Genomic DNA, 27,073 nt, shown 5'->3' on the forward strand with positions numbered 1-27,073 from the left:
TCATGTCATCTGCAAATAATGACAGTTTTACTTCCTCCTTTCCAACTGGGATACCTTTTATGTTTTCTTCCTCTTTGATGGCTGTGGCAAGGACTTCCACTACTATGTTGAATAAGAGTGGTGAAAGTGGACATCTCTGTCTTGGTCTTTTTTTAAGGGAAATGGTTTTAGTTTTTGAACATTGAGTATAATGGGTGTAGGTTTGTCATATATGGCCTCTATTATGTTGAGGTATGATCCCTCTATTCCCACTTTGCTGAGAGTTTTTATCAGAAATGGGTGCTGGATTTTGTTGAATGCTTTTTCTGCATCTATTGATATGATCATATGATATTTTTTTAAATTTTTAAAAAAATATTACAGATGTCCCTTTTTCTCCACAATGACCCGTTCCACCCCATCCCATCCCCCTCTCCAGACCCTCTCCCCACCATTGTCCGCGTCCTTGGGTTGTGCGTAAATGCATATAAATTCTTTGGTTACTCTCTTCCCCTCCACTCACCCGCCCTCCTCCATCCCTCTGACATTCATTAGTCTGATTTATGCTTCCACGTCATTGAATCTATCAAATGATTTTTGTCCTTCATTTTGTTTATGTGATGTATCACATTTATTGATTTGCAGATGTTGTACCAGCCTTGCATCCCTGGAATAAATCCCACTTTTTCGTGGTGTATGATCTTTTTAATGTATTGTGGATCTGGTTTGCTAGTATTTTGTTGAGGATTTTAACATCTATGTTAACCGGGAATATTCGCCTGTAATTTTCTTTCTTTGTAGTGTCTTTATCTGGTTTTGGGATTAAGATGATGCTGGCCTCATAAAAAGAGCATGGGAATTTTCCCTTCTGTTGAATTTTCTAGAATAGTTTTAGTAGAATAAGTGTTAATTCTTTTTTGAATGTTTGGTAAAACTCGCCTGTAAATCCATCTGGTCCAGGATTTTTGTTTGCTGGGAGTTTTTGTTTTTTGTTTTTTATTGCTTCAATTTCTTTAGTTGTTATCAGCCTATTCAGGTTTTCTGCCTCTTCTTGATTCAGCTTTGGAAGGTTGTATGTTTCTAGGAATTTGTTCATTTCACCCATGTTGTCCAGTTTTTTGGCATATAGTTGCTCGTAGTATTTTCTTACAATCCTTTGCGTTTCTGTTGATCAGTTGTTATATCTCCTCTTTCATTTCTGATTTTATTTACTTGGGTCCACTCTCTTTGTTTTTGAGTGAGTCTGGCTAAAGGTTCATCAATCTTATTTATCTTTTCAAAGAACCAGCTCTTGGTTTCATTGATCTTTTGTATTGTTTTTTAGTCTCTACGTCATTAATTTCTGCTCTGATCTTTATTATTTTCTTTCTTCTACTTCCTCAAGGCTTTTCTTGCTGTTCTCATTCTAGTTCTTCTAGTTGTTGTGTTAGATGGTTCATTAGATCTTTTTCTTGTTTCTTGAGATAGGCCTGTAATACTGTGAATTTTCCTCATAGAACTGCTTTTACTGTGTCCCATAGATTTTGGGTTGTTGTCTGTTCATTTTCATTGTTTTCCATGATGTGTTTCGTTTCTTCCTTGATCTCATTGGTAACTCATTCACTGTTTAATAGCATGTTATTTAGCCTCCATGTGTTTGAATATTTTTGAATTTTTTTTATAGTGGTTGATTTCTAATTTCATGGCATTGTGATGTGAGAAGATGCTTGATATGATTTCAATCTTCCCGAATTTGTAGATACTTGCCTTATGTCCTAACATGTGGTCTATTTTTGAGAATGTTCCATGTCCACTTGAGAAGAATGTGTGTTCTGCTGCTTTGGGATGAAATGTTCTGTAAATGTCAATGAAATCCATTAGGTGTAGTGAGTCATTTAAGGTCTATGTTTCCCTGCTGATTTTTTGTCTTGATGATCTGTCCAAGGCTGACAGTGGGGTGTTAAAGTCCCCCACTATAATTATGTTGCTGTCAATCCCTCCCTGAAAGTCCCCCAAGAAATTTTTTATATATTGAGGTGCTCTTATATTGGATGCATAAATGTTTGTAATGGTTATTTCCTCCTGTTGGATTGATTCTTTTCTTATTACGTAGTGATCATCTTTGTCTCTTGCTGTGGTCTTTATTTTGAAGTATATTTCTTCAGAAATAAGCATTGCTACTCCAACTTTTATTTTACTTTCGTATGCATGGAGTATTTTATTGCATCCTTTCACTTTTAGCCTGTGTGAATCTTTTGCTCTCAGGTGGGTCTCTTGTAGACAACATATACTTGGATCCTGTTTTCTTATCCATTCAGCTGCTCTGTCTCTTGATTGGACCATTTATTCTGTTTACATTTAAGGTTACTCTTGATATATGCTTATTTGATGCCATTTCCCCCTTTATGCTGATGTACCTTTCTCTCACTAGTCCTTCTTTTTCTTAAAGCAGTCCTTTTAGCATTTCTTGCAAAGCTGGCTTAGTGGTACTGAACTCCTTTAGGCTTTTTTTTTTGGTCTGGGAAGCTGTTTATTTCACGTTCAAATTTAAATGATAGCCTTGCTGGATAAAGCAATCTTGGTTGCATGTTCTTGCTTTTCATTTCTTGGAGAACTTCATGCCACTCCCTTCTGGCCTGAAGAGTCTCTGTTGAGAAATCAGCTGTCAGCCTTATGGCGGTTCCCTTGTAGGTCACTGCTTGTCTCTCTCTTGCAGCCTTTAATATTTTTTCTTTGTCCTTTACATTTGCCATCTTAATTAAGATGTGTCTTGTAGTGGGTCTCTTTGGGTCCCTCTTGTTTGGAACCCTCTGTGCTTCCTGAACTTGTGTGGCTTTCTCCTTCGCCAGCCTAAGTAAGTTTTCTATCATTATTTCCTCTAACAAGTTCTCTATCCCTTGCTCTCTTTCCTTCCCCTCTGGTACTCCTATAATGCGAATGTTCTTTCTCTTCTTGGTGTCTCAAAGCTTCTTTAGACTGTCCTCATGCCTTTTAATTGTTTTTTTCTTTTTGCTGCTCTGATTGTGTGATTTTTTTCTACCTTGTCTTCTAAGTCACTTATTCTATCCTCTGCTTCATTGAGCCTGCTTTTAATTCCTTCCAGTGCGTTCTTGATATCAGATACAGCATTCTTTATCTCTGTCTGAGTTTTATTTATGGTATGTATCTCTTTTTTCATGTTTTCACTAAGGTCCTTGATCTTATCTTCTAGTGTCTTCTTAAGTTCCTTGAACATCTTCATCATCCATACTCAACTCCATTTTTGATAACTTGCTTAACTCCATCTCATCAAAGTCTTTTTCTGGGGATGTTTCTTTTTCTTTAATTTGGGGGTTGTTTCTTTGTCTCCCTATTTTGGTAGGTCTTAGTGTTTGTGTCTATATATTAGATATATTTGCTGTCCCCCAGTCTTGTGGGATGGGATTTTGTCTTGTGGGTCCAGTGGAGCCCAGAGGTGTGTTTTCCTTACACTTCTGAGCTCTTTGCTCTAGGTGTTTCCCTCTTGTGGGTGTCCCTTTTGTGGTTTCTTTATGTTCTCCTGTTGTGGTTGGGTCTAGATTGTCGTTGATCAGTCCTTGGGAGGACCCTTCTCTCAGGTTGGCTAACTGTGTCTTAGCCCCAACCTCGTCATGTAAGCTGTTGTACTGGTGCTGGCAAGGCAGGACAATACACAACTAAACTTCCAGGAAACAAGGGGTATCTTACAAAATATCTTGACAGTCACAATGAAATCAACCCACGTGAAAAGAGAACTGGGAGAGAGAAGGGAGAACACACACACACACACACAAATGCTTAAAAAAAAAGAAAGAGAGAAAGAAAAGTAACGCTTATAGAGAGAAAGCCCTATATTGTTGTTAATAGTGGTGAAAATTTAGAAAATAATAAACTAAAATGTAAAAAATAGAGAAGCTACTGGGAGATAACAGAAGCAGAGAAAAGATTCTGAAAGATTCAAAAAAATTAAGGGAGACAATAGGAATAGGATAATAGTTGAAAATGAGAAAGCAAAAATACAATAAAGAGAATAAGAGAAAATAACAATAGAACAGAAAGACAGGAAGACATAAGGGAGGATAAAGAAAGAATAAAAGAAAAGTAGAAAAAGTAAAAAGAAAAAGAAAAAAAAAGTTATGCCAATGGATCGAGAGGAGAGAAAGAGATAAATCCCAGGCAAGGAGGGAGTCCAGTAAGAGATTTGGGGAAAACTATAGAGGAAAGCAGTAAACTTGGTTGTAATGATAAAGTCCCAGTTGTTAAGCAGGGATATCCAGAAAGTCTTGATGTTAGAAGCAAGGATAAAACAAAACAAAACAAATAACCAAAACAAAACTAAAAACAAGCTAAGCAAGACAAAATTCTTTTATAAAAAAGAGGGGGAAAAATTTAGTTAAAAAAAGTTTTTAAAAAATTGAAAAAAAATTATTATAAAATTTAAAAACTAAGAAAAAACAAATTTTCTCCCATTTTTCTTCTTCGTAAGGAAAAAAGAGAAAAAATAAACAAACCTACAAACAAAAAACAAAGAAAAAAACCAAAAACCTAAAAAACCAAAACCAAACAAAACAAAAAAAACAGAAGAAAAAAAGGAAGTCAATCAGGTGAGTTTCTTTTGGGAAACTTATGTTATCTGAGGGTCACTGTTTTGTATGCTGATTTCAGTTCTCCTGGGAGGTACTTGTGTATCAGCCAATGTGAGGAGCCATCTAGGTTTGGCTCTGGTGTCCTTGGGTAGATGGTTATCTGAGGCTCTCCATGGACCACCTCCTCTTGTCAGCTATTTTGCAACCTTGTAGTTGCCTGGTCATACTCCAGAGTTCTCTGTAGAGTCTTTAGGGTACAGGGTGCCTAGTGTAGCCCAGGGTATCACTCCCCTTAGAGGTATCGCTGTCAGGCGCTCACTCTGCGTGAGTTAGTTTTAGTCTCTGCTCCACAGCCAGCTCCTCCGTCCCTACCCTGTCCTCTGATTCTAGTTCCCAGGCTCTGACCTGCCGCAGTTTCAGATTGATTTCAGCCTGTTCCTTTTTCTGTTTGGGCTGTTTCGGCAGCCTGGGCTCAGTGGGTTCAATTAAAAACACATTGTGGTGAGCCCTTTGCCTGCCCAGCCCCCAGCAGGGGTTTTCAGTGTTCCCTCCAGTTCCCAAACAACAGTCCTTGAGAGTCTTATTCTTGTAAAGTCCTCCTGTGAGCTGCTTTCCCTTCCCCCTCAGGACTGTGCCCTGCAGGGGTATCTGGGGCTTAAGTAAGTGGGACCCACCCCTTTCCTGTGGGGGCGGTGCTCCTGGTTATGGGAGAGGCAGGCGGGCTCCTCCCCTCCCTGCTCAGCTCTGGTTGGTTGGTCGCACCAGGCTCGCCCCTCAGACCGTCTACTGTGCAGGCCCCAATCCCAGCCTCTGCTGGTCTGTCAGCGCTGTGCACACCGGGAAGTTGGGAACCAGTTCCGCAATTAAACTTGCAAATGCACAAAGCAACACACAGGCAGAGAGTCCACCCTGCAAGGTCCTGCCACCTGCGCATCAAGGCACCCATCGGGAGGGGACCCAAAGTCAGCTCCATTCAGCTCCCTGCACCGCCGGTCTCAGCAAAGCTGGAGCGGCATTATGTGCCAGCACGCCGCTCCTCAGGGATGGTCAGAGATCCCAGCCTCTCTGCACCAGGAGCTCAGGTCCAGAGGACACCCTCAGCGTTGGTCACAGATCCCAGCCTCCAGGCACCAGGAGCTCAGGGCAGGGAGGGCTCCTTCCCTCCCCCACGCCATGCAGATTCAGTCCTTTCTGGGGCTCAACAGAATTCCCCACAGGGAGGCAGAGGGTCCCCGTGTGTGGCTGCTCAACGTAGTCCTCTGGTCCCTTACCACTTGGGTGCCACAGACCTTGGGACAGCCTTCCCTATGGTTGGCACCCCGAGCACTAGATGCCGGTTGCAGCCACCACTAAAGGCTTTGTTTACTAGGAAGGCACCGTTCCCTCCTCACGGACTCACCGCTCCCCTGGGTCCATCTGCCCTGTGCGTGGGACCCTTCTTACCCTCTTGTCGCTCTGGGTGTGGAATTCCTGCTTTGGAGGCCAGTCGACACTCCCGAGGGGAGGGAGTTTTGCAGCCTCCAAGCCTCCAGGTTTGGAACCCAGCACAGACTTCAGGGGGACTCCCCCTTTCTACACCCCCCCCCCTCTTACCAGACTCCGTGATGTTTCTTCAGTGCTCCCCACTCACACTCCATCCACTCAGGTATGTTTCTCTGGTTTTTTCAAGCTGGTTACATAGGATTTTAGGAGTAAATCAAGTCCGTGGCTGTGAGCGGGGTGCTCTGTTGCTTCTCACAGTTCCGCCATCTTCCCTCCCTGAATTGATCTGGTGCACATCTTTGTCTTTTCCAAATACACCCAGTCCCAGCAAAGGAAGCCACAAGCTGTGGATAACTGAAAGCTCCAAACAAGGTACCCAAGGCCAGTCACAAATAGCATCTGATTTTGACCTGCACCAGAGACCATCCAAAAAGTCTGGGAGTTCTAGAAGATCTACTTAATACACAGAAACAAGCCCAAACAGGCAGCCAAAATGGGGAGACAAAAGAACAAGTCCATAATGAAAGAACAAGATAATTCTCCAGAAGAAGAGCTAAATAAAATGAAGAAAATCAACCTATCAGATATAAAGTTCAGAATAATGATTGTAAGGATGCTCATCAGCATGAGAATAGATACAGAAACTATGAAAGAAATTAAGAATGACATAGCAGAAATAAAGAATATATGGGAAGGAATTAACAGCAGATTAGTGGAAGCTGAGGATCAAATCAGCGAATTAAAAGACAGGGTAGAAAAAAGCACTCCATCAGATATCTAAAAAGATTAAAAAAAACAGTTAAAAAAACAGGAACAGCTTAAGGGAGCTCTGGGACAACTTGAAGCATGACAATATTCACATTATACGAGTAACCGAAGGTGAACAAGGGATAGAGAAGTTGTTTTAAGAAATAATGGCAGACAACTTCCCTAACCTGGTCAAGGAAAAAGTCACACAAGTTCAGGAGGCACAGAGAGTCCCAAGCAAGAAGAATACAAAGAGGCCCATGCCCAGACACATCATAATTAAAATGCCAAAAATTCAAGACTAAGAGAGAACCTTAAAAGCAGCAAGAGAAAAGCAGTTTGTACCTACAAAAGAGCTCTCATAGGGCTGTCAGCTTATTTCTCATCAGAAACTCTAGAGGCCAGAAGGGAATTCCATGAAGTATTCAAGGTAATGAAAATCAAGGATCTGAAACCAAGAATAGTCTATCCAGCAAGGCTATCATTCAACATAGATGGTGAAATAAAGAGTTTCCCAGACAAAAAAAGGCTGAAGGAATTTATCACAGTCAAACAAGTATTGCAAGAAATGTTAAAAGGACTGCTCTAATAAGAAGTAGAATGCTTGCTGGAGCTCCCCTGTGAAGCCAGTGAGACCATTGCTTTTGTTTGCTGAGTGTTTTTTGATTGCTACTTTGATTTAATCTGTTGTTGTTGGCCCATTCATGTTTTCTGATTCTTCCTGATCCAGCTTTACATGATTTCACTCATATGTTTAATCTAATGAACAAAGAAACTAACGAACAAAATATATCCAGAGACATAGAACCATGGAACAGACTGACAAATCTTAGGCAGGGGTAGGAAGGTGGGAAGAAATTAACCAAAGTACTTATATGCATATATACACAACCCATGGAAACAGATAATAGTGTGGTGAAGGCCTGGGTGGGGGTGGAGATCAATAGGGGAAAAGGAGGGCATCTTTAATACTTTCAACAATAAAGACAAATTTAAATAAATTAATAAATAGCAGAATAAGGCTCAAAAAAAACAAAAACAAAAAAAGAATGATATATGAGAACTACCATGCACATGATAAGTGTTTACCAAAAGGTAGTTGTTACTAAGCATGGCATAGAAATTAAATAGTTGCTTTATGCAAAGGACCTCATAATTCTAAAAGGCACCAATGCTTAACAACTGGGATGTGTAGCTCTTTTTCTGGCCTCTAGATGGATGCAAGTGTCTTCTTTAATAATAATCCATATTAGTATTGGCTGATTGCTGTCCTTTATCAGATTACTTGGCTGAGGGCTGTCCTTTATCAGAGTACTTCTGCCTCCCCACTGCACCTCATCCCACAGTAACAGAAGAAAAGCACCTGTTTTATACAGGCCCCTTCTTTCCCAGTAACCTGAACACCCCTGTGGTCAATGATGTGTTATTAAGACAGACTCAGTGGTGTTTCAGTTAATCACCATGGGACAGTGACCTGACCTAACAAATGAACTCACCAAGAACAACTTTCAGGTATGCGATTAAAGCATAGCTACCCTCTTGGCATCATAACTCTTTGCTATGAATCTCCTCTGTCCTCCAAACATGGTTTCAGATGAACATAGTATCAGGTTTTTATTTATGGATCGTTGTAGATCATTCTCATTGCTGTATAGTATTCCATTGTGGGAATGCAACTCAATGTATTTGTCCATACTAATGTTAATGGACATTTAACATTCTCATGTATGTGTTTGAAGAACATTTTCTTGGGTGTGTACCTAGAAGTAGATCAGAAACTATATACATGCACAGCTTTAGTAGGTGCTGGCAAACAGTTTTCCATTAGCAGGGGATGAGAGTTCTGGTTGCTCCTTAATCTCACCAATGCTTGGTATTTTCATCAAACTTTCTCAACCTCAATTCCTTGGACTCTTGGGGACAGGCCCAATATAAGCTTTAGGTATACACTCCCAGGCTTTATGTACAGAATCACTTGTATGTGTGCACTTTACTGGAGAGATCCCATGGTTTTCAACAGATTTTCAGAGGGGTCCTTGTCCCAGAGAAGGGCAAGAACCACTGTTTTAAGGTTTCTGCTTTCTTATAATTCCTAACATTGTTATAGTACAGGCTTTTATTTGAGCCAAGATTTCTCCTGAAAAAACTAAAGCACTATTCAAAGCCAGAGCACTCTGGTATTTTGCTAGTGTTGGTGCATGTTAAGTAATATATAGGGGATGTTCAAAATTACCTCCCTTAAATAAAGGGTTGATATTTATTGGGATATTTTAGATGCCTGTGTTATTTGATCAAATAACCACTTATGAGGTTATGAAAGAACGAAAAAATTGGCACAGGAAAATGGATTTTAACTGTGGGCCTTGTTGTGCTTTGCAAACAACCTCTTGGCATCAGTGATGTGGCCTGATGGCTTGCAATGTGATATGACTGAAAATGGTTGATATAAGCAGCAGAGGGTTAGAGGCAAAAAACCCTGCATCCTTCTCAACACACTCTTATTCTTTGAGGAAATTCTGTGAGATAATTTTTGAGACTCTCCCCTGGGATACTCAAACTTGTCTCTCTTGGCAGGTGTATTTACAACATATTATGAGGATAAAGGGACAAAGACATTGATTAGGTCTTTTGGGAGAAGAGTTACAATTTTCAGATTCTTAGTTTGAACACTTATTTTAATTTTTTTTCAGAAGAAATTAATTTTGTTTGTTTTTAGAAAGCATTATCAGACTCTGTCTCAGGCCCTGAAGAATTTCTTTTCTTCTTTTAATACTATTTTCCGTAGTTAGTTTGGGCTGCTATAACAGAATACCATAGACTGGGTGGCTTATAAACAACAGACATTGAGTTCTCTCAGTTCTGGGAACTCCAAGGTGAAGATTTGGTGTTGCTGTGTTCTCACGTTGCAGAAGCTCTTTAGAGTCTTTTTATAAGGGCATTGATCTCATGCATGAGGAAGTCCTCGTGACCAAACCACCTCCCAAAGGCCCACTTCCTAATACCATCACACTAGGGGGTTAGGTTTCAACCCATGAATTTTGGAGGGACACAAATGTTTAGTAATAGCGCCATTCAGCCAATTATCCAATGCTTCTCAAACACCAATTGAATATATAACACTCTAAGCATTATGGGAGGTAGGAGGATACAAATGATTGGTTACTTTCCTGAAGTAGCTGGAGAGAGAAGAGATACCCACATAGAATAACCAGAGAATAGTATCAAGATAACTTGGGCAAATATAAGCTAATATGGTAGGGACTTAAAATGGAGTAAAGTTTATCTTTAGAACACTGATCAAAAGTGAGGTGAATTTCAGAAGCCTTCTTGAAAAGGTGAGTCTTGCGTTGGGCATAGAAAGTGGCTTAAGCTTTGCACTGATGAAGATTAGAAAGCTAAGAGCCTTTGAGGAAAGATGCAGCAATAATGCAGTGGTGAGTATGGCTTGCTGAGATCAGGGAAACTGCCTGACTAGAGCACAAAGGTTATCTCCTTTTCAGCCATCTTCTGGCAAACTTGAGAACAGGGTCAAGATCCTGAATGTGTTACAGAGAGCAAGGAGACATTCCTGTAGAAGAAGAGATAGGATAAAGTTGTCTCTTTTCCATGCCTTGTGCAGTCTATTTATAATCACATCTCAGGACACTTGTTGGGGCCTCTGCCTAAAGTCTCACCCCCCAGATAATCACATAATGTTCTCCCTCTCCTCTTTTATCTTTTCAGTCAAATATCATCTTCTGAGTGAGTTCTTCTCTGATCACTTCATTAAAAATTGCAATCAACCCTAAACTGCCAATACTTCTTCTTTGCCTTCCCTACTCTTCTTTTTTTTACAGCATTTATCACCTTCTAATATACTTCGTGATTTTATTTGTTGTGTTTAATGTCTGTTTTGTTAGTTTATTTTGTTGGCACATATTAAAATGTAAGCTCCCAGGAGAGCAGAGACTTTTGCTTGTTGTCACTACTGTGCCCCCAGAACCCAGAACATAGGAGATACTGAATAAATATTTGCTGAATGAATGAGTAAATGAACTGATGTAGTAGCCATTTGAGAATGGGTTGGACTGGTCCTTGCCAGGGAATAGAAAAAACAGCCATAGGAAAGATTTCTGGTCACTGAACCCATTATTAGCATCTACATGGTTTCTAAGAATCTCAAGTAGTCACTGGCTCTAAGTGGCTTCCAGAGATCTTCTTTAAACCAAGTGAGCAGTGGCTCATAGAGAAGAGATCTAAGTAAGAGCTTGAATTCTGAATACACAAAACTGAGGTTAAATTCTTTTTCCACGGCATACAAGCTATGTGACCTTGAACAAGTTTATCATCCTCTCTGTGCATCAGAATTCGTCTGTAAAATGAAACATACAATTAGCAGTTTACTGACTGACTGGGTTGTTGTGAGAATCAAATAAAATAATTAATTTTTTTAGCCCGGAGTCTGACAAGTGGTGTTTAATAATTATAATTAAGAGACTGGAAAGCTTTATGATCAAGTGCATTGGCCTTTGAATGTCTGAATTTAAATCCTACTGCCATTTATTAGCTGTGATACCTTGGGAAAATAATTATTTCATTTCTCTAGGCCTCAGTTTCTCCATCTGAAGAGGATGTTGCAAAGATTAATGAATCAATATATGTAAAGTTCACAGAACAAGGCCTGAACAGACTAAACATTCAGTGTTAGCTGTTGTTGTTATTATTTGCTATTATTACTCCTGCAAGGCTTTGCCTAGTTTCTCAGACATTACCACCCCCATCTTCTTCATTTCTCCCTACATGGACAATTCCAGGTCTTTCATGTGCTTCAGTGCTGCTGGCAGTTTCCAAATCATTGCCATTGTTGGCTGTGCCTCCCTCCAGTTTTGCCCATGTAATGGTATAATCAGAAGACAGTGTCAATGCCAACTCCAGGTGCTTAGAAATGTGAACACATGAACAGAGGAAGATAGCCATTTGCCTAAGTAGAGCTTTCAGCACTCCCTCTCCACCTTCCTCATGGGGAAGGTGAAATTTCTTTTCTTCCAAACAAAAATATAGATCAAAATTAAAGCTTCACAGCCCAAGTGTAGTCTTTGCCAACAGCTGTAAAAATGATTGAGTTCTCAAGGCCTGAACAGCCTACTCCAGCTCCCCACAATAAGAAAATCAAGACTCCCGCGAACAGCAGAGGAAAAACTCCTTGGTAGGGACCAAGGAGCTGGATCTAATAAGGGCCAGGCCACCTGTTCCTACTGGCAAAGACAGGGTCAGCATCAGGAATAAGATGTCAAAGGGGTTTCCCATATAGGACATAAATCAGGGTGTAGGGTTTTTGTTTTCAGAGAACAAGGGTCAAGAGAAGAGCAGGACATCTGGAGCACTGAAGTTGATATTAGTGAGGTGCATGTCACCAAGCCAGACTGTTTCTGAGAGCTGCTCCCCCACTTGTTAGGTGGAGAATCCAGAAGGTGGATTTCAGATGTTTTTACTGAGCCCACTGAAGTTCACAGGCTACAAAATACGACCATGTGATGATCAAGTTGATTGCTGTTTTCAGCAAGCCTGCTTTAAAAAGTCAAACATAAATCTGCATGGTAAGAATTCTGATTCTAGGAATGTGTCTAAAGGAGGTTAATAAAAAATGTGGACATGGATTTATGGGTAGGTAGTGGCTGTATAAATGACGGAAAATTCATAATGATCACGGAATGGTCAGCAACATCCATTTAATGAGTGCATCCTGTTTGCCCTGTATAATCTCAGTTAATTTCTGCAATATCCCTGTGAGATGGGTATCATTATTCCAAATCTAAAGATAAAAGAACAACAGATTTTGAGCAACTTGCCTGTAGTCACGCAGCTATCAAGTTTCAGAGCCTAGTTGAATCAGTTCTGCTGGCCTCTTGTAAGTCATCCTGCATTTTTTCCTCAGTTCTATTCCAGCACTTACACTTTTACATCCTTAAAAATTATTGATAACCTCAAGTAGCTTTTCCTCATGTGACTCTTTCTATGTTTCCCATATTAGGAATTGAAACTGAGAATTTTTAACAATATCTATTCATTCTAAAATAACAATAACCTTATTACAAGTTAAAATACTTTTATGAAAAAAAGTTTCTAAAACAAAAAATCAAGTAAGTGACATTGATTTGCATTCTTACATATCTCTTTCACATCTGGCTTGACAGGAGAGAGCTGGGTTCTCAAATTTGTGTTGGCATTCAAGCTGTTGCAATATGTTGTTTTGGTTGAAATATATGAAGAAAACCTTCCCTCCTGTGTAGTTAGAAAGGGAGACCAGACATGCACAGGCTCCATGAATGTGTTTTAGGGACCCTAAGGGGATCCTTGGACCACAGTTTGAGAATTACAGGTCTGTGCATATTACGTAATAATAAGAAAAGTAAACCTAATAAGTAAATGAACAGCATGAGAAATGTTTAAGATACAACATTGACTGAAAATTATCAGGACAATAATAGTATGTATAACAAGACCTCAACTGTAGAATGTATAAACTATATGAAAAGATGAAAAAAACATGCTGAAATGTAATAGACATGATAAAGTTTTACTTGGTGAGATTATGAATGCTTACTGTTTCTTCATAATTTTCTTTGTTTTCTAAAATTTCTATGAAATACAATACACATATATGTATACATATTTACATATGTATGATGTGATATATAACATTTACATCTAGTATAAATCTTGGGCTTTGCCTTCTCCCTACCAGTGGAGATGTCTGCCTTTCAGTCCTGTCTTACCTCTCCACATGTGATCACCTTCCCTGAGGTGACGTCTAATGAGCTTGGGGCTGCTTTGAACTCCTCTATATCACTCAAAGGTGATATAGCTGAGATGATGTTAAACATTTACTGTGAATTTACTGTGTGTCAGCAATCTGTGTCAACAGGTCCTAGGCATGCAAAGATTATAATTACAGCAGTTAGCTGTAGTAATAACAACATTTATTGAGAACTTACAACATGCCAGCCACTGTTCAAAGTAACTTACCTGTATCAACTCATTTCATTTTTCCAGTATATCTATGAGAGAGTTATTGTCATCCCATTTGACATATGAGTAAACTGAGGTTAGGCAACTTAACATAGCTAGTGAGTGGCAGGGCCATGACTTGACTCAGGTAAGCTGGCTTCAGCTTTTGCTCTTGGCGCTTAGAGTCCAATGGGTGACAAAAATTGGAAATTCATGAAGCTGGTGCAGTTAAGTTAGTGGCAGGTGAAAGGTAAATGGAGAACTCTGAGACACTGAGAAGGCCACCTAACCCAGCTGTTCATGGTAATCTGGGCATACTTCTTGGAAGAAGATGATAGAGCCAAGAAACATTGAATTGGAAAGATTGATAACTATGCAACTAACTTGCTCTGTGTTAATCAGCTTAGGAGAGGCAGAGCTGGACTGGAATCCACATGTCCTTTATGGAGAGTGAACTCATGGATCAATCCATAGGTTTCTACTGAGTAAGTTCTATGTGCTGAGCTCTGATGGAGGCATACATAGAGGTTTTTAAAAATCAGCATGCAAATTGTATGGTATGATATGTGAATTGCATCTCAATAAAACTTTTTTTTTAAAGCCAGCATATACCTAGCAGTCAGAAGTTGTTTCTAAATACCATTATTTTGATAAAAGGAACAAAGATTCCTTGGAGAAATGGAAAAATTTAGGGCTGGGGCAGAGACAGTAGAAGATGAGCCTGGAGAATCTTCTACTGCCAGAAATGAAGGAAATGCTCAAGAAACAAAAGGATAGAAGAATGTCAAAAGGACACAGAACTTTCCAATGGCCACAGGTGGAAAAATTCAAGCAAAAAAATTAATAATGTAGTATTGGATTTTAATTCAAAGTATAAAGTAAATATATATAAGCCTATACTGACAAATAAAAGATTGAATAAATCAATAACAGGAAGAAAGAGGCAAATCTGCCTTCAAAAAAAGTTTTTAAAATTTATGTGGATACTCTCCCACTAGGAAGTAGAATTACTTCCCATCATTTCCTCTTGAGGATGGACTGAACATAGTGAGTGTCTTCCAAAGAATCAAAATTGGGAAGGGGAAAATACTAATTTTATAGTGGAGCAATCTGGCAGGTACCACCTTAACCAAAGAATCAAGTTAACATTACCAATCAAGTGATAAGTCTGGTGGATATCATGATGTGATGAGAACGACACTTCACCTCTGTTGTGTTCTCCCCTCAAACCCCCAAACCCAGTGTAAAAATGAACAAAAAAATAACCACACAGGTACAAATTGAAGGACATTCTCCAAAATACCTGAGAAGTATTTTTCAAAGCTGTCATGAAAAAGAAGGGAAGACTGAGAAACTGTCACAGACCTGAGGAAACCAAGGAAACTTGATGACATTAGTCAACCAACTTTTAAAATCCGAACAAAGTCTGAAGTTTCATTAGTAGTGATGTACCAGTGTCAGTCTCCTGTTTCTGATAAATGTATGATGCTAACATTAGTGAACACTAGTTGAGAGGTATATGAACATTTTTTGTACTATATCTACAACTTCTCTGTAAATCTAATATTATTTTAAAATAAAAAGTGTATTTAAAGCATAATAAAAGAAAAGTCCAGTATTGGGCAGGATGTGAGCAAGTAGAACTCTCATACATTGCTGGTGAAAATGTGAATTGGTACAACCACTTTGTAAAACATACACCCACCATATAGCTCAGCCATTCCACTCCTAGGCATTTACCCAAGAGAAAAGAAAACATATACACAAAAAGACCTGTACAAGAATGTTCATAGCACCTTATTTACAGTAGATCAAAACTGAAAATAGTCATGAACAGGGGAATGGATATACAAACTATAGTATATCCCTACATTGGAATACTACTCGTCAATAAAAGGAAGCAAACTGCGACATAGACAAAGCTCAAGAACATGTTGAACAAAAGAAACCATGTAAACGTGGACTCAGAGATACTGCTTGATTCCATTTTTAAAAAAATTAGGGCAGGCAAAACCAATCTATACTTACAGAAAACTGATCAGTGGTTGTCTGCAGCCAGAAATGGGGCAGAGATTGACTTGAAAAAGAAAAGAGAGAACTTCCTGGGATGATGGGAATGTTGTATGTCTTGATTGTAGTGATGATTACAAAGATGCATACATGAGTCAAAACTCCTCAAATTGTGCTTTTAAAATGGTTTCATTATATGTAAATTATACCTCAATAAACTTAAGAAGTGTAATGGTTAATTTTATGTGTCAACTTGGCTAAACCACAAAACCTAGATATTTCATCAAATGCTATTTTAGATTATATATATAATCAAATATATGTATTTACATTCAATATTATTTTGTATTAGTTTCAGGTGTACAGCATAGTGGTTAGACAATCATATACTTTACAAAGTGTTCTCTCGATATTTCCAGTACCCAACTGGCACCATGTATATTTATTACAATATTATTGACTATGTTTCCTATGTTGTACTTTACATCCTTGTGACTATTCTGTAACTACCAATCTGTACTTCTCAATCCCTTCACCTTTTGAACCTATTCCCCGACTGCCCACCCCTCTGGCAATTCTCAGCCTCTTCTCTGTTTTTGTTTTGTTTGTTTATATTGTTCTTTAGACTCCACAGTAAGTGAAATCATATGGTATTTGTCTTTCTCTGTATGACTTATTTCACTCAGCACAATACCTCCTAGGTCCATCTATGTTGTCACAAATGTTAAGATTTCATTCTTTTTTATGATTGAGTAATATTTCATTGTATATATGTACCATAGCTTTTTTATACACTCATCTATTGATGGGCCCATAGGTTGTGTGAAGGTATTTGTTAGATGAGATTAAGATTTAAATCAGTAGGCTTTGATCAAAGCAGATTATACTCCATAATGTCAGTGGGCCTCACCCAAGGGAATTCTGGTTGCAAACTGCCTTTGGACTTAAATGGCAACTCTTCCCTGGGTCTCCAGGCTGCCAGCCTACCCTACAGATTTTGGACTTGCCAAGTCTCCACAATTGCCTGAAACAATTCCTTAAAATTAATCTCCTTCTTCCCCCCTCCCACACACATATCTTATTGGTTCTGTTTTTCTTAGGAACCCTGACTAATACAATAAAAAATGTAAGCCTGTATAGTAACTCTTCCCTGAGAACCTTATGTTCTTGGAGAGAGAAGACTAACATGACCACAGAATTAATACAAGAATGAACATGATTAAGAAGTACAAATTTTCAGTTATAAAAATATTCATTGGGATATAAAGTATAGCATAAGGAATATAGTCAATAATATTGCACCAGATGGGTACTAGACTTATCAGGGTAGTCACTTCGTAAGGTATATAAATGTCTAATCACTAGGTTTGTACACCTGAAACTAATATAACATCATATGTCAACTTTAATTGAAAATAAATTTTAAAAATAAATAAATCTTCAAGAAAAAGAAACAAACATGAAATTCCTTGTTTTGCAACTCCAGTTTCTCTGCCTACAAAAATCAACATGAGATGAATCTTTACTGAATAACTGAGAGTTGTGAGATTCCAGTTAACTGTGGACCTTGAGTCACTCTCTCTGATTCAGTTGAAAGATGACTTTTGACTCAGGTTTTCAAATGGACCCGAAGTTATTTTTGTACATGCCCCTATATTTTGTGCATCAGTGAGTTAAGCTCCCTAGAGATGACTTATAGGCTATCTTATTATTTATCCTTGGAGATATGTATTCCCTTTATCTCTGTGTTGAGGTGTCCCTACCTTGTTGGGAGAACCAGGTAGTATAAACTAGTCTCAAGGAGAGGTGGGAAGTTGTCTCTTTCTGCTTTGAACTTGCTGATCTCTGGGACCTTTTGAATTGAGCTAGCACATCTTATTCTTTGGGAAAGCTTTCTGGGCCCTGTATTGTGATTACTCCTACAGATGGTTGCTTTTTTGTGATTGGCTTTTCATCCCCTTTTTACCTTGTAGAATGTTTATAGTTGTAATTTTCTGATCCTCTAAGCACATAAATATTCTGACTCAGATATTTGCAATTATCATTGACAAATGAGATTACATTAGATAACCTCACTTCTGTACTGGCATTTAAAGTTTACATGGTAAGGGTTCCAATTTCAGAAATAAATTTTCATTATGTTTATTGTGGCACCAAATTTATTTAGGTAACAGGATTTTGTTTGAAATCTTTTTGCTAAAAAGTTAAGTGGGGTTCTAAGGCCACAAGGAACTAAAACACTTGAGTGTATCACATATTGATAACATAATTTTGTTTGCAGACATTCTACATGGCAGATTTAACTGATTTTACATTGTGGTAAATGTTTCCTTTAAAAAATATCTTTGTAACTCACAGGGAAAATCATACAAATTCAGGGGCCCGTTCCCACCTGTGTGGAATCCAATTACCTACTTAGATCATAACAACCTTTGGCGGACAATGGATGACATGGGACAAGAGGTAAAGCTTTTTAAAGCTTTTGTGATTGCATTTGTATTTTTCATAATAAGTTTAGTCCGTAAAAGAAAGGAGATGCAACATATCATCAATGCCTAGCACATTGTGTAGCACATAGTAACTCTCAGTAAAGATTTGTGAAATGAATAAATGAACTTGTTTCTAACCTCTAAAGCAATGAGATACCCAACAGACTGCTATGATGTTTCTAACCTAGAAAATCCTCAGGTCATAGCAAAATAAGACTTTTGGGTCTTTGAGTCACCACCCTGCCCAACCAGCAACCCACCAGAAAATACACACAGAGCTTGACCTGAAACTCTAGTTTAGATGTGATTTGGTATACCTGTCTAATCTTTGTTAAGAAGTTGAATTTATAAATGTTCTCCCTAAATAAGTAACCTTTACTGAGAGTTACTATTTAGTATTTGATATTTGGAAACAGACCAATTACAAAATAGCCTTCATTTTTTAAAATATGTTTTTATTGATTTCAGAGAGAGGAAGGGAAAGGGAGAGAGAGATAGAAACATTCGTGATGAAAGAGTCATTGATTCGCTGCTTCCTGTATGCCCCCCACCGGGGATCAAGCCTGCAACCTGGGCATGTGCCCTGATTGGGAATTGAACCGTGATTCCCTGGTTCATGGGTTGATGCTCAACCACTGAGCCATGCTGGCCAGGCAACATAGCCTTCATTTACTGTGCAGAAAGTTTTATCATAAATTAAATATGGGTTACATGGTATAGATCAATAATAGAAAAGCTACACAGAAAACATTGGCTTTGTAGTAAAAGTCTCTACTGGAGGATTTGGAAAACATATTTTCCTTCTTTAAGTTAAAGTTTTTAATATTATTGAAATAGTTATTTAAAGTATAAAATTAAATTTCTCCTCCCCAAATCCTCATGTGAATGTAGATTCCCAATGATGCCCCATGGAAGGCACCCCTTGCAGAAGAGTGGGACCACATGACGATGAAGGAGCTGCTAGACAAGATCTGCTGGACTGAGTAAGACACCCCATTAGTCACAGGAATTTATTGTTACCGTCTTTCAGGTTTACTTAGCATACCATCGAACAAGAATGGGACAAGTAGCTACTTTATGTCTAAAACCATGCCATTTGGCCAAGTGGAATGCTGAAAAATATTGGAAATGAGTCCTGCCCTAAAGGTGTCAGAGTTTTGCATCATAAAGCTGGTATTGTCTCTTAAAATCCTCAGAACAGACCAGAATGTACCATCTCCTTTACTTAGAACAGCTTAAAGACCATTAGCCTAAAGATTTATCAAGTTGTTGATGTAGGAATACTTTTGTGATTCTCACTGGTGGTCAAGTGTAAGGATGGTGCATTAGCATATGTGTTTGAAACACCTTATGGGTGTAACTCTTCCAGGATTTGAAAAGGAACTTCTAGAGAATGTCTCTTGTTAATAAGCAACTGTAGAGGAAATAAGTGACTGGATCCACTGCTCTCATTAAATGAAAAGCATGTAATGTTTAAAGCAAGTATTCATGAGCCAAGAATTAAACTCTGGTTGGCAGAGCTGGGAACTATATATAAATTGTGAAGTCTATATAGATAGACAACAGATGAAGGGGACTCAGTGTACTTGAACAGCAAGGAACATGGAAAGGGTTGTAAGTCCATGGATATGGTGAATTAGTGATAAACAAAGTAAGAAAAATGGAAGCCAGGTTCAAGGAGACTGTCCTCCCATGCTAAACAACATGAGTTGGAAATGTGTTTGGCTGTGGGATTGATGTCTTCATTCTTTAGGCATTGGGCAGGGGAGCTTGAACACTGACAGACAAAAATAAAAATAAGTTTTTAGGAATATATGAATCTAAGATATGGAAATAATCAAAAGACATAAAATGTTTATATTACTTGATAATTCAATTTCTTGGAATTTAGCTTAAAGAAGGAGAGAGAAAAGGAGACAAGGAGAAAGGCATACAGGGAGGGAGGAAGAGAAAGAAAGGGAGATTCAAATCATTATTTTTAAAAGAGAAAATTTAAAAGTCTAATAATAAAAGATTGCTTAAATTAATTATGGACATCTAAAAAATGTAATAATCTACAGTTTTTTTAAATCATGTTGTAGAATAATATTTAATGGCTTGAAAAAAGTCGTAATATTAAACACATAGAAAATCAGGCTGTCATTGAGTATGTACAGTATAATATATGTTTTCATTTCTGAAAAGGAAACTGTATATGCACTGAAAAGCAATAGGCATCCATCAAAATTTTTTAACACTTAATATTACAATACAAACATTTATCCACATCTTTAAAAATGCTTCATCAAATATTATATTTAATGGTTGCATAATATTCCATGGAAAGCGAATACTATAATCTATTTATCCATTATTACTCTGTTGGGAATTTTGGTTACTTCTAGTTTTTAATTACTGTTATTAATATATAATTATCTGTGAAAAATGAAAAACATCTTTGTGCTTCTCTTATGTCTTTAACTTTTGAAAGCAACCAATTATTGAATAGTAAAATCCTTTTATTGTCATGAAGTCAATGTCTATTATTAATTATATTCTTTTAAACACTTATCTAATGTTATTTACCATTTTTTGAGACTGTGACTTGTAATATAACATTTTGATTGTAATAAAATTACATAATTTATATTTAAATTCTATATATTAGATTTTCAAAATATGTTGAGTATTAAATTACCTGCATTCATTTTATAACTTATGTTATGAAAAGCTTTTAATAGCTCAGCCAGAGTGCCTCAGCTGTTGAACATCGACTTATGATCCAGATCGCAGTTCGATTCCTGGTCAGGGCAAATGCTGAGGCTGCCAGCTCGATCCCCAAAAAGGGGCATGAAGGAGGCAGCCAATTAATGACCCTCTGTCATCATTGATATTTCAGTCTCTCTCTCCCTCTCCCTTTCTTTCTCTCTGAAATCAATAAAAACATTTTTTTTAAAAAGAAAAGTTTTTAATAAATTCAGTGAAGTCTTTTCTCCCCAAAGAGCTTTAAAGATCCTTGAAGATCAGACTAATTATATTCCTTTGGGATCATAAAGATCTGACTTTTTCTATCATAGTCCTTGGCCTAGTCCTTTCATTAATAAAATTCTAGGTTTTTGTTTGGCTGAAAAAATAAAGCATTCTTAGATATTAGAAATATATGAACACAAGGTAATTTTCTAACTTACCCTAAGCAAGATATAAAAGAAGTATATTTTCTCATTTAAAAGCACAGTCATATATTCAAACATTAATGTTAATTATTCTTAAAGTTATTATTTATAAAATTCTTTTCAGAAACACAAATTAAATTTGCAATGTGGTCAGCTATGTAAATAGCCTTTTTAAAACTTATAACTAGAAACAATGCATCAAAATGAGACTAGTGATTTTCTTTTTGGAAGCAGAAATATGGGAGATACTCATTCTTTTACTTTTTTATTTGATGAATTTTCCGAATTTTATATGTGTATATATTTTTCATGTAGATAATATACTACCATTTATCTTTTAAAAAGTCAACAGGACAAAGAATACAAAAATATTATTGCACTAGCTTCCTTGACCTTCTTTCCTTCAGATATTGTTCTCATATCTTTTCTCACTAAAGCTCCCAGAGTAAATCTAATGAAGGATTAAGAATGGCCTGGCCCTCCAGAGACAATTACTTTTAGATCTCCCTCCATTTCAAACCAGGATTATTTCTTTCTCACCAAATTGGCAGTAATAACAATTGCAATCGCAGCAATATTTTTATGTTTAATATTAGCTGTCTAGCTAGGTCAATATTGTTTTAGTTATTTATTACTCCCTTTACCTTATGCCACCTCAATTCACCTATAAAACAAGGAACAAAAGAAACAGGGCATCAGGAAACAGCAAAAGATGTTTTCACTTTGAAGTAATATTCTTAAACAATGTTTGGATATTTGCTTTAGATAGATTCCACAAATTGCCTTTGCAAAGAAACCATGAGTAAACAATTTCCATCCCTTCAGTTATCATGAGGAATCTTACAAAACTAACTCTAAGTCACTTCAACATATGTATTATGCTATTTGCTGACTTAATTATGGGGACTTCCATAAAAGTTCTGTCTGGTTGTTATGGCTGCAAACATTGTCAGTAACTGGTATATGTGTTAAGCATTATTCTACAAACTTCCAGAGTAAAGGTACACTAGACTAGAGAGATACCTCTTGGTGAGTCAACTTTTCAGTTGAATAATTATAAAGCATTCTGATGTATTACAAACATGAGGTTTGAATCAGCTATGATGTGGTTTGAAGTTGTACCATTTAATGAGTTGTGTACTACATATTAATAACCTCCCTAAGACTTGTTTTGAGGTTGTGAACTGGGGAAAAATAGTAAAAAATTATAAAAAATAACTATTTTGTAGTTCTTATTACAATTCAATAAGACAATGGGTTTAAAAACCATGGAGGGTGAAACAGTTCAATAAATGGAAGACAGTATTATTTATTCCACCTATAGTCAGCAGCACTACCAGGTGGCAAATTCTGAGTCAGGCATAACCAGATTAGCAACACAAAAAGTTTATGTAAAAGTAAAAAGGAGGATTGGTCCTTATTAAGGATTCCAAAATACACATTACTGGTGAATTTTCAGGTGTATTAGATAAAACCAAGTCATTGGAATTGTATGAAACCATTCATTTCTGGTGTGCCTGCAGATAGGATATAACCTCTCGCCATTTACATCACAACTCCAAGCAAAAGTTCACCTACCTACGCACTGTTAATTGCTTTTCCCCCTCATCTATCCTTTGAGCTTGTCTTCCATTAGGCAGTAAAATGACTGAATAGATAACTATGACTAATTTTGTGTTTGGTATACAGCACCTAGTATAGTCTTTGTGCATTATAGATAATTTAAAAATAAAGTTCAGTTGATATTTCTCATCAACCATTCATTCAGTCATCCAACCAGCAATTATTGAGAGCTTACTATGTTCCAGGCACTTTTATTATAGGGGGCACTATGGTGAGCAAGAAAAGTAAGATCCATATTATCCTTGGTTGATATTCTAGAGGAGGAGATGGTAATAAAAATAATAAAACAATAAGATAATTTAAGCCAATGAAAAGATTTCTAAAGATAACTATACTATAATAAAATGATAGAGGATGCCAGGGTGCTGGGAATGTGGAAGTCAATGCTCATTTTCATAGACACATAAGAGTTCATCTTTCTGGGGAGACATTAGAATAAGTAGAGAGGGTATAGGAAGAGATAGAGAAGGTAGGCATGGGCTGCATCACTTAGGACTTTGGAGGCCACGATACAAGATCTGAATCTTATTCTGGTTTTGATAAGATGCCACTGGAGTGGCATAAGCAAAGGAAAGATGTGACTTGATTTACACTTTAGAAAGAGCACCATAGAGGTGAAGGAGGTAAAAAAGCTTCTGGCTTCAGGTGTAATGAATAGATCAGGCAGAGATAACTGCAATACTCTTGACAAGAAATGATTCTAAATTGGTTGTGAGGAAGGTGGTCTTATGTGGTGAAAGACAATAGGAATTTTTGATGGATTGATGAGGGGAGAGTGATGGAAAGAGAGAAATTAAGATTGATTTCTAGAGTGTTGGCCTTAGCAATTGGGTGAATGGTGATGCCTTTTACTGAGATGGGATCACCGTAAGAGTAGCGAGCATGTGGGAAGAAATCATGACAGCACAGAATATTGAATACAAGTTGATTCTGAGTGAGGTATTTTGGTTAAGGGGGAAATAAATCTCATAGTCTCCAAATGTCTCATGTCATGTTTTATAATACAGAGACAATTTTCTGTGACTTGCTAAGTTGTGCCAAAATTAGCCAAGTAAATTTATTGCTTGAATAATTTCCAGAGAATTAAGATGATGCTCTTTTGCATTTTCTAATTTTTCTTTGTTTCCTCCTGAATAGATCTGCAAAGAAGCTTGCTACTCTCTTTGTGAACCTGTGTGTCACTGCGGAGACCCATGAGATCTCTGCTCTGTGGTTCCTGTGGTATGTGAAGCAGTGTGGGGGCACAACCAGGATCATGTCAACAACCAATGGAGGGCAGGTACTCATCCATACCCCCACAATTCCAACAGAAAACGACCACTGCCTAAATGAAAGATTGATATCATTCTTTAGTCATGAACAGATGAATCATGAGGCACGCTTGCGGCTTTTAGAACTTTATCATGGTAGTTCAAGGTGGTTTTTGTGAAGGACAGTTTGTTTGTCAGGTACCCAATGTGAGAACTCAGCACCAATGTAATTTTAAGATTAGGCTTGTCTCTTTTATATACTTTTGCAATTTTCCATTTGTATATATATTCAATTATTATTTGATACACTTATAAAAGAACATTTGATGAACATAACTTGAGCACTTCTTGGGAAATTCAACAAGTAAAGTCAGAAATGCATTTCAACTTAAAACGTACACATGTGGAATTCATTCATTGCCTATTTCCTGAGCCTTGGCATTATATAAGGCACTGTGTTAGGCATAGTAGGAAGTGGATTAGAGTTCTTATATAATCTGCTTGGTAGTCATTTTTCTTTTCTCTCCTTCTTCTTTCTCAACTTCTTCCTCTTCATTCCCCTCTTTTTTCTTCCTTCCCTCTTTCTTTCCTTTCTCTTCTCCTTCTCATCCTTCTTTCTTCCTTCTTTCAAAACATATTTGAAATAGTCCTTTTATTTAACTGAACTGAAAATTTAGGAGGAGATAGTCAGCTCAACTGTGTGCACAACCATGTAGGACATTTGGAAGCTTTAGCAGTGCTCAGGACAGATGGTGCCATGGCCACAGAAGCAGCAGACACCTGACCCAGAATGAGATGGGCAGCTTGAAACAAGGAGTAGGCTGGCCTGGGGATGAGTGGGCCAGGGACTTTCTGAGCCTGAGTAATAAGATGAGAAAAACAGGCTCATGCAAGGGATGCCCCAGCTGTAGGTATAGCTTCACCAGACCCAGCAAACCCATAAAAAGATACAGATACTACATAGAGCAGGGGTAGTGACCAGACAGGAGGGACATGGGGTCAGGGTGAGGTTGTTCAGCTGAAGTTGGAGCCTGGAAATCTGCAAAAGCATAACCTGGAAGGTGACTGTTGGAAAACCTGTAATTTTGTCAAAATCCAGCAATCACTAGTTAGACAATAATGGTGAAAGACATTTTTTACAACAGCAAAATGAAATTTTACATATCTTACAAAAAGATATGTGAGGAAAAACTATCAATTTCCTACCTACCTCTTTAATCCTCTTTTTTTTTTTTTTTCTTTCCAGGAGAGGAAATTTGTAGGTGGATCTAGTCAAGTGTGTGAACGGATAATGGACCTCCTTGGTGAGCAAGTGAAACTGGAGAGGCCCGTGACCCACATTGACCAGACAGGAGAAAATATCCTTGTGGAGACCCTAAATCATGAGGTGTATGAGGTAACCAAGAGCCTTAAACTAAATGAAAGAGGTCAGAATCCCATCGATGACCAAACCTTCAATAAAGCCGAGAATATTCCAGACTTTATAGACAACCTTTTTGCCAAAAGTGAAAAAGCTAACTCTATCTGAAAGAAAGGAAAAGAAAAAAAGAATATTTTTGGAGGGATTTATAAAAACATATATTATCAACCCTCTGTATTGGGCTCCTACATAATTAGAAAAACAAAGAAAATATTTTTTTATAAATATCAAGTGCCTCCCAAGTGCCTGGCAATATTCTAGGAGTTGGGAACAGAATAATGAACAAAATAGATAAAATTCTTTACCTTCATGTGGCTTACATTCTAGTGAAGGAGAAAGGCCATAATCAAATATATAGTTAAAATACAGAGTATTCCAGACAGTGATAAGTACTGTGGAAAAATCAAGCAGGGAAGGAGAAGGAAGTCTGCCAGAAGGTGGGGGTGGGACAACTGGTCATGCAATTTTAAATAGGTCATCAAGGAAGGACTCATTCAGAAGGTGATGTTTGAGCAGGGAACCAAAAGAGATAAAGGATTGAGTTATGTAACTTTCTGAGGGAAGAGCATTCCAGGTAGACAGAACAGCCAAAAGTCTCAAGGTAAAAACAAACCTGGCATGATGAAGGAACTACAAGGTGGTCAAAATGGCAGAATTAAACATTGAGGAGACGAGTAACAGGAGGTGAGATCAGAGATGTAACGGGTCTATTTCATGTATAGTCTTGGAAGTGACTGTGAGGAACTTAGTTTTGTCTCTAAGTGTGATGGGAAGTCATTAGGGGCTTTGAACTAAGGAACAATAAGGGCTCATTTTTGTTTTAACAAGATCTTTCCAGTTCTGTTAAGAAGAGACTGAAGTGGGGAGAAGAGTGAAATGAGGGAGAAACATTAGGAAAAAAGCACGACCCACCAATAGTGTTTTACCACTTTTTTCCTTTCCAGGCTAAGTATGTGATTAGTGCTATTCCTCCTACTCTGGGCATGAAGATTCATTTTAATCCCCCTCTACCAATGATGAGAAACCAGCTGATCACTCGTGTGCCTTTGGGTTCAGTCATCAAGTGTATTGTTTATTATAAAGAGCCCTTTTGGAGGAAAAAGGGTGAGTACTTTCCTTAAATAAAGACCTTGGGGAGAAGGTCAAAGAAACTTGGTGCAAAGATATACATTTGCATGTAAGTATTTTTATTAGAATGCTGGACATAAAACATTAGTCCAGGTTTGAAGTACAATTCTATCAGATAAAACATATTGGCTCAAACTCATGGAATTATCTTCCCTTAGAATATGACTAACTCTTTTTCTAATTCAGTATAAAATTTATTTAATCTTCCACAAAATCTTGTGAAAATAGGTTATTAACATTTTCT

General features: G+C 37.6%; 1 protein-coding gene across 1 annotated transcript in view; it reads left to right on the forward strand.

The window, feature by feature from the left end:
• Nucleotides 1-27,073, forward strand: part of MAOB (monoamine oxidase B) — a 130,638-nt gene that overhangs the window by 76,507 nt on the left and 27,058 nt on the right. Inside the window, exons 4-8 of the mRNA XM_081125879.1 lie at nt 18,126-18,230; nt 19,148-19,239; nt 24,169-24,310; nt 25,528-25,677; nt 26,646-26,805. Of these exons, the coding sequence (XP_080982005.1) occupies nt 18,126-18,230; nt 19,148-19,239; nt 24,169-24,310; nt 25,528-25,677; nt 26,646-26,805 (649 nt within the window). The remainder of the gene's footprint in view (nt 1-18,125; nt 18,231-19,147; nt 19,240-24,168; nt 24,311-25,527; nt 25,678-26,645; nt 26,806-27,073) is intronic.

The sequence above is a fragment of the Miniopterus schreibersii genome (genome assembly GCF_964146895.1).
Source record: "Miniopterus schreibersii genome assembly, chromosome: X".
Classification (NCBI taxonomy): Eukaryota; Metazoa; Chordata; class Mammalia; order Chiroptera; family Miniopteridae; genus Miniopterus; species Miniopterus schreibersii.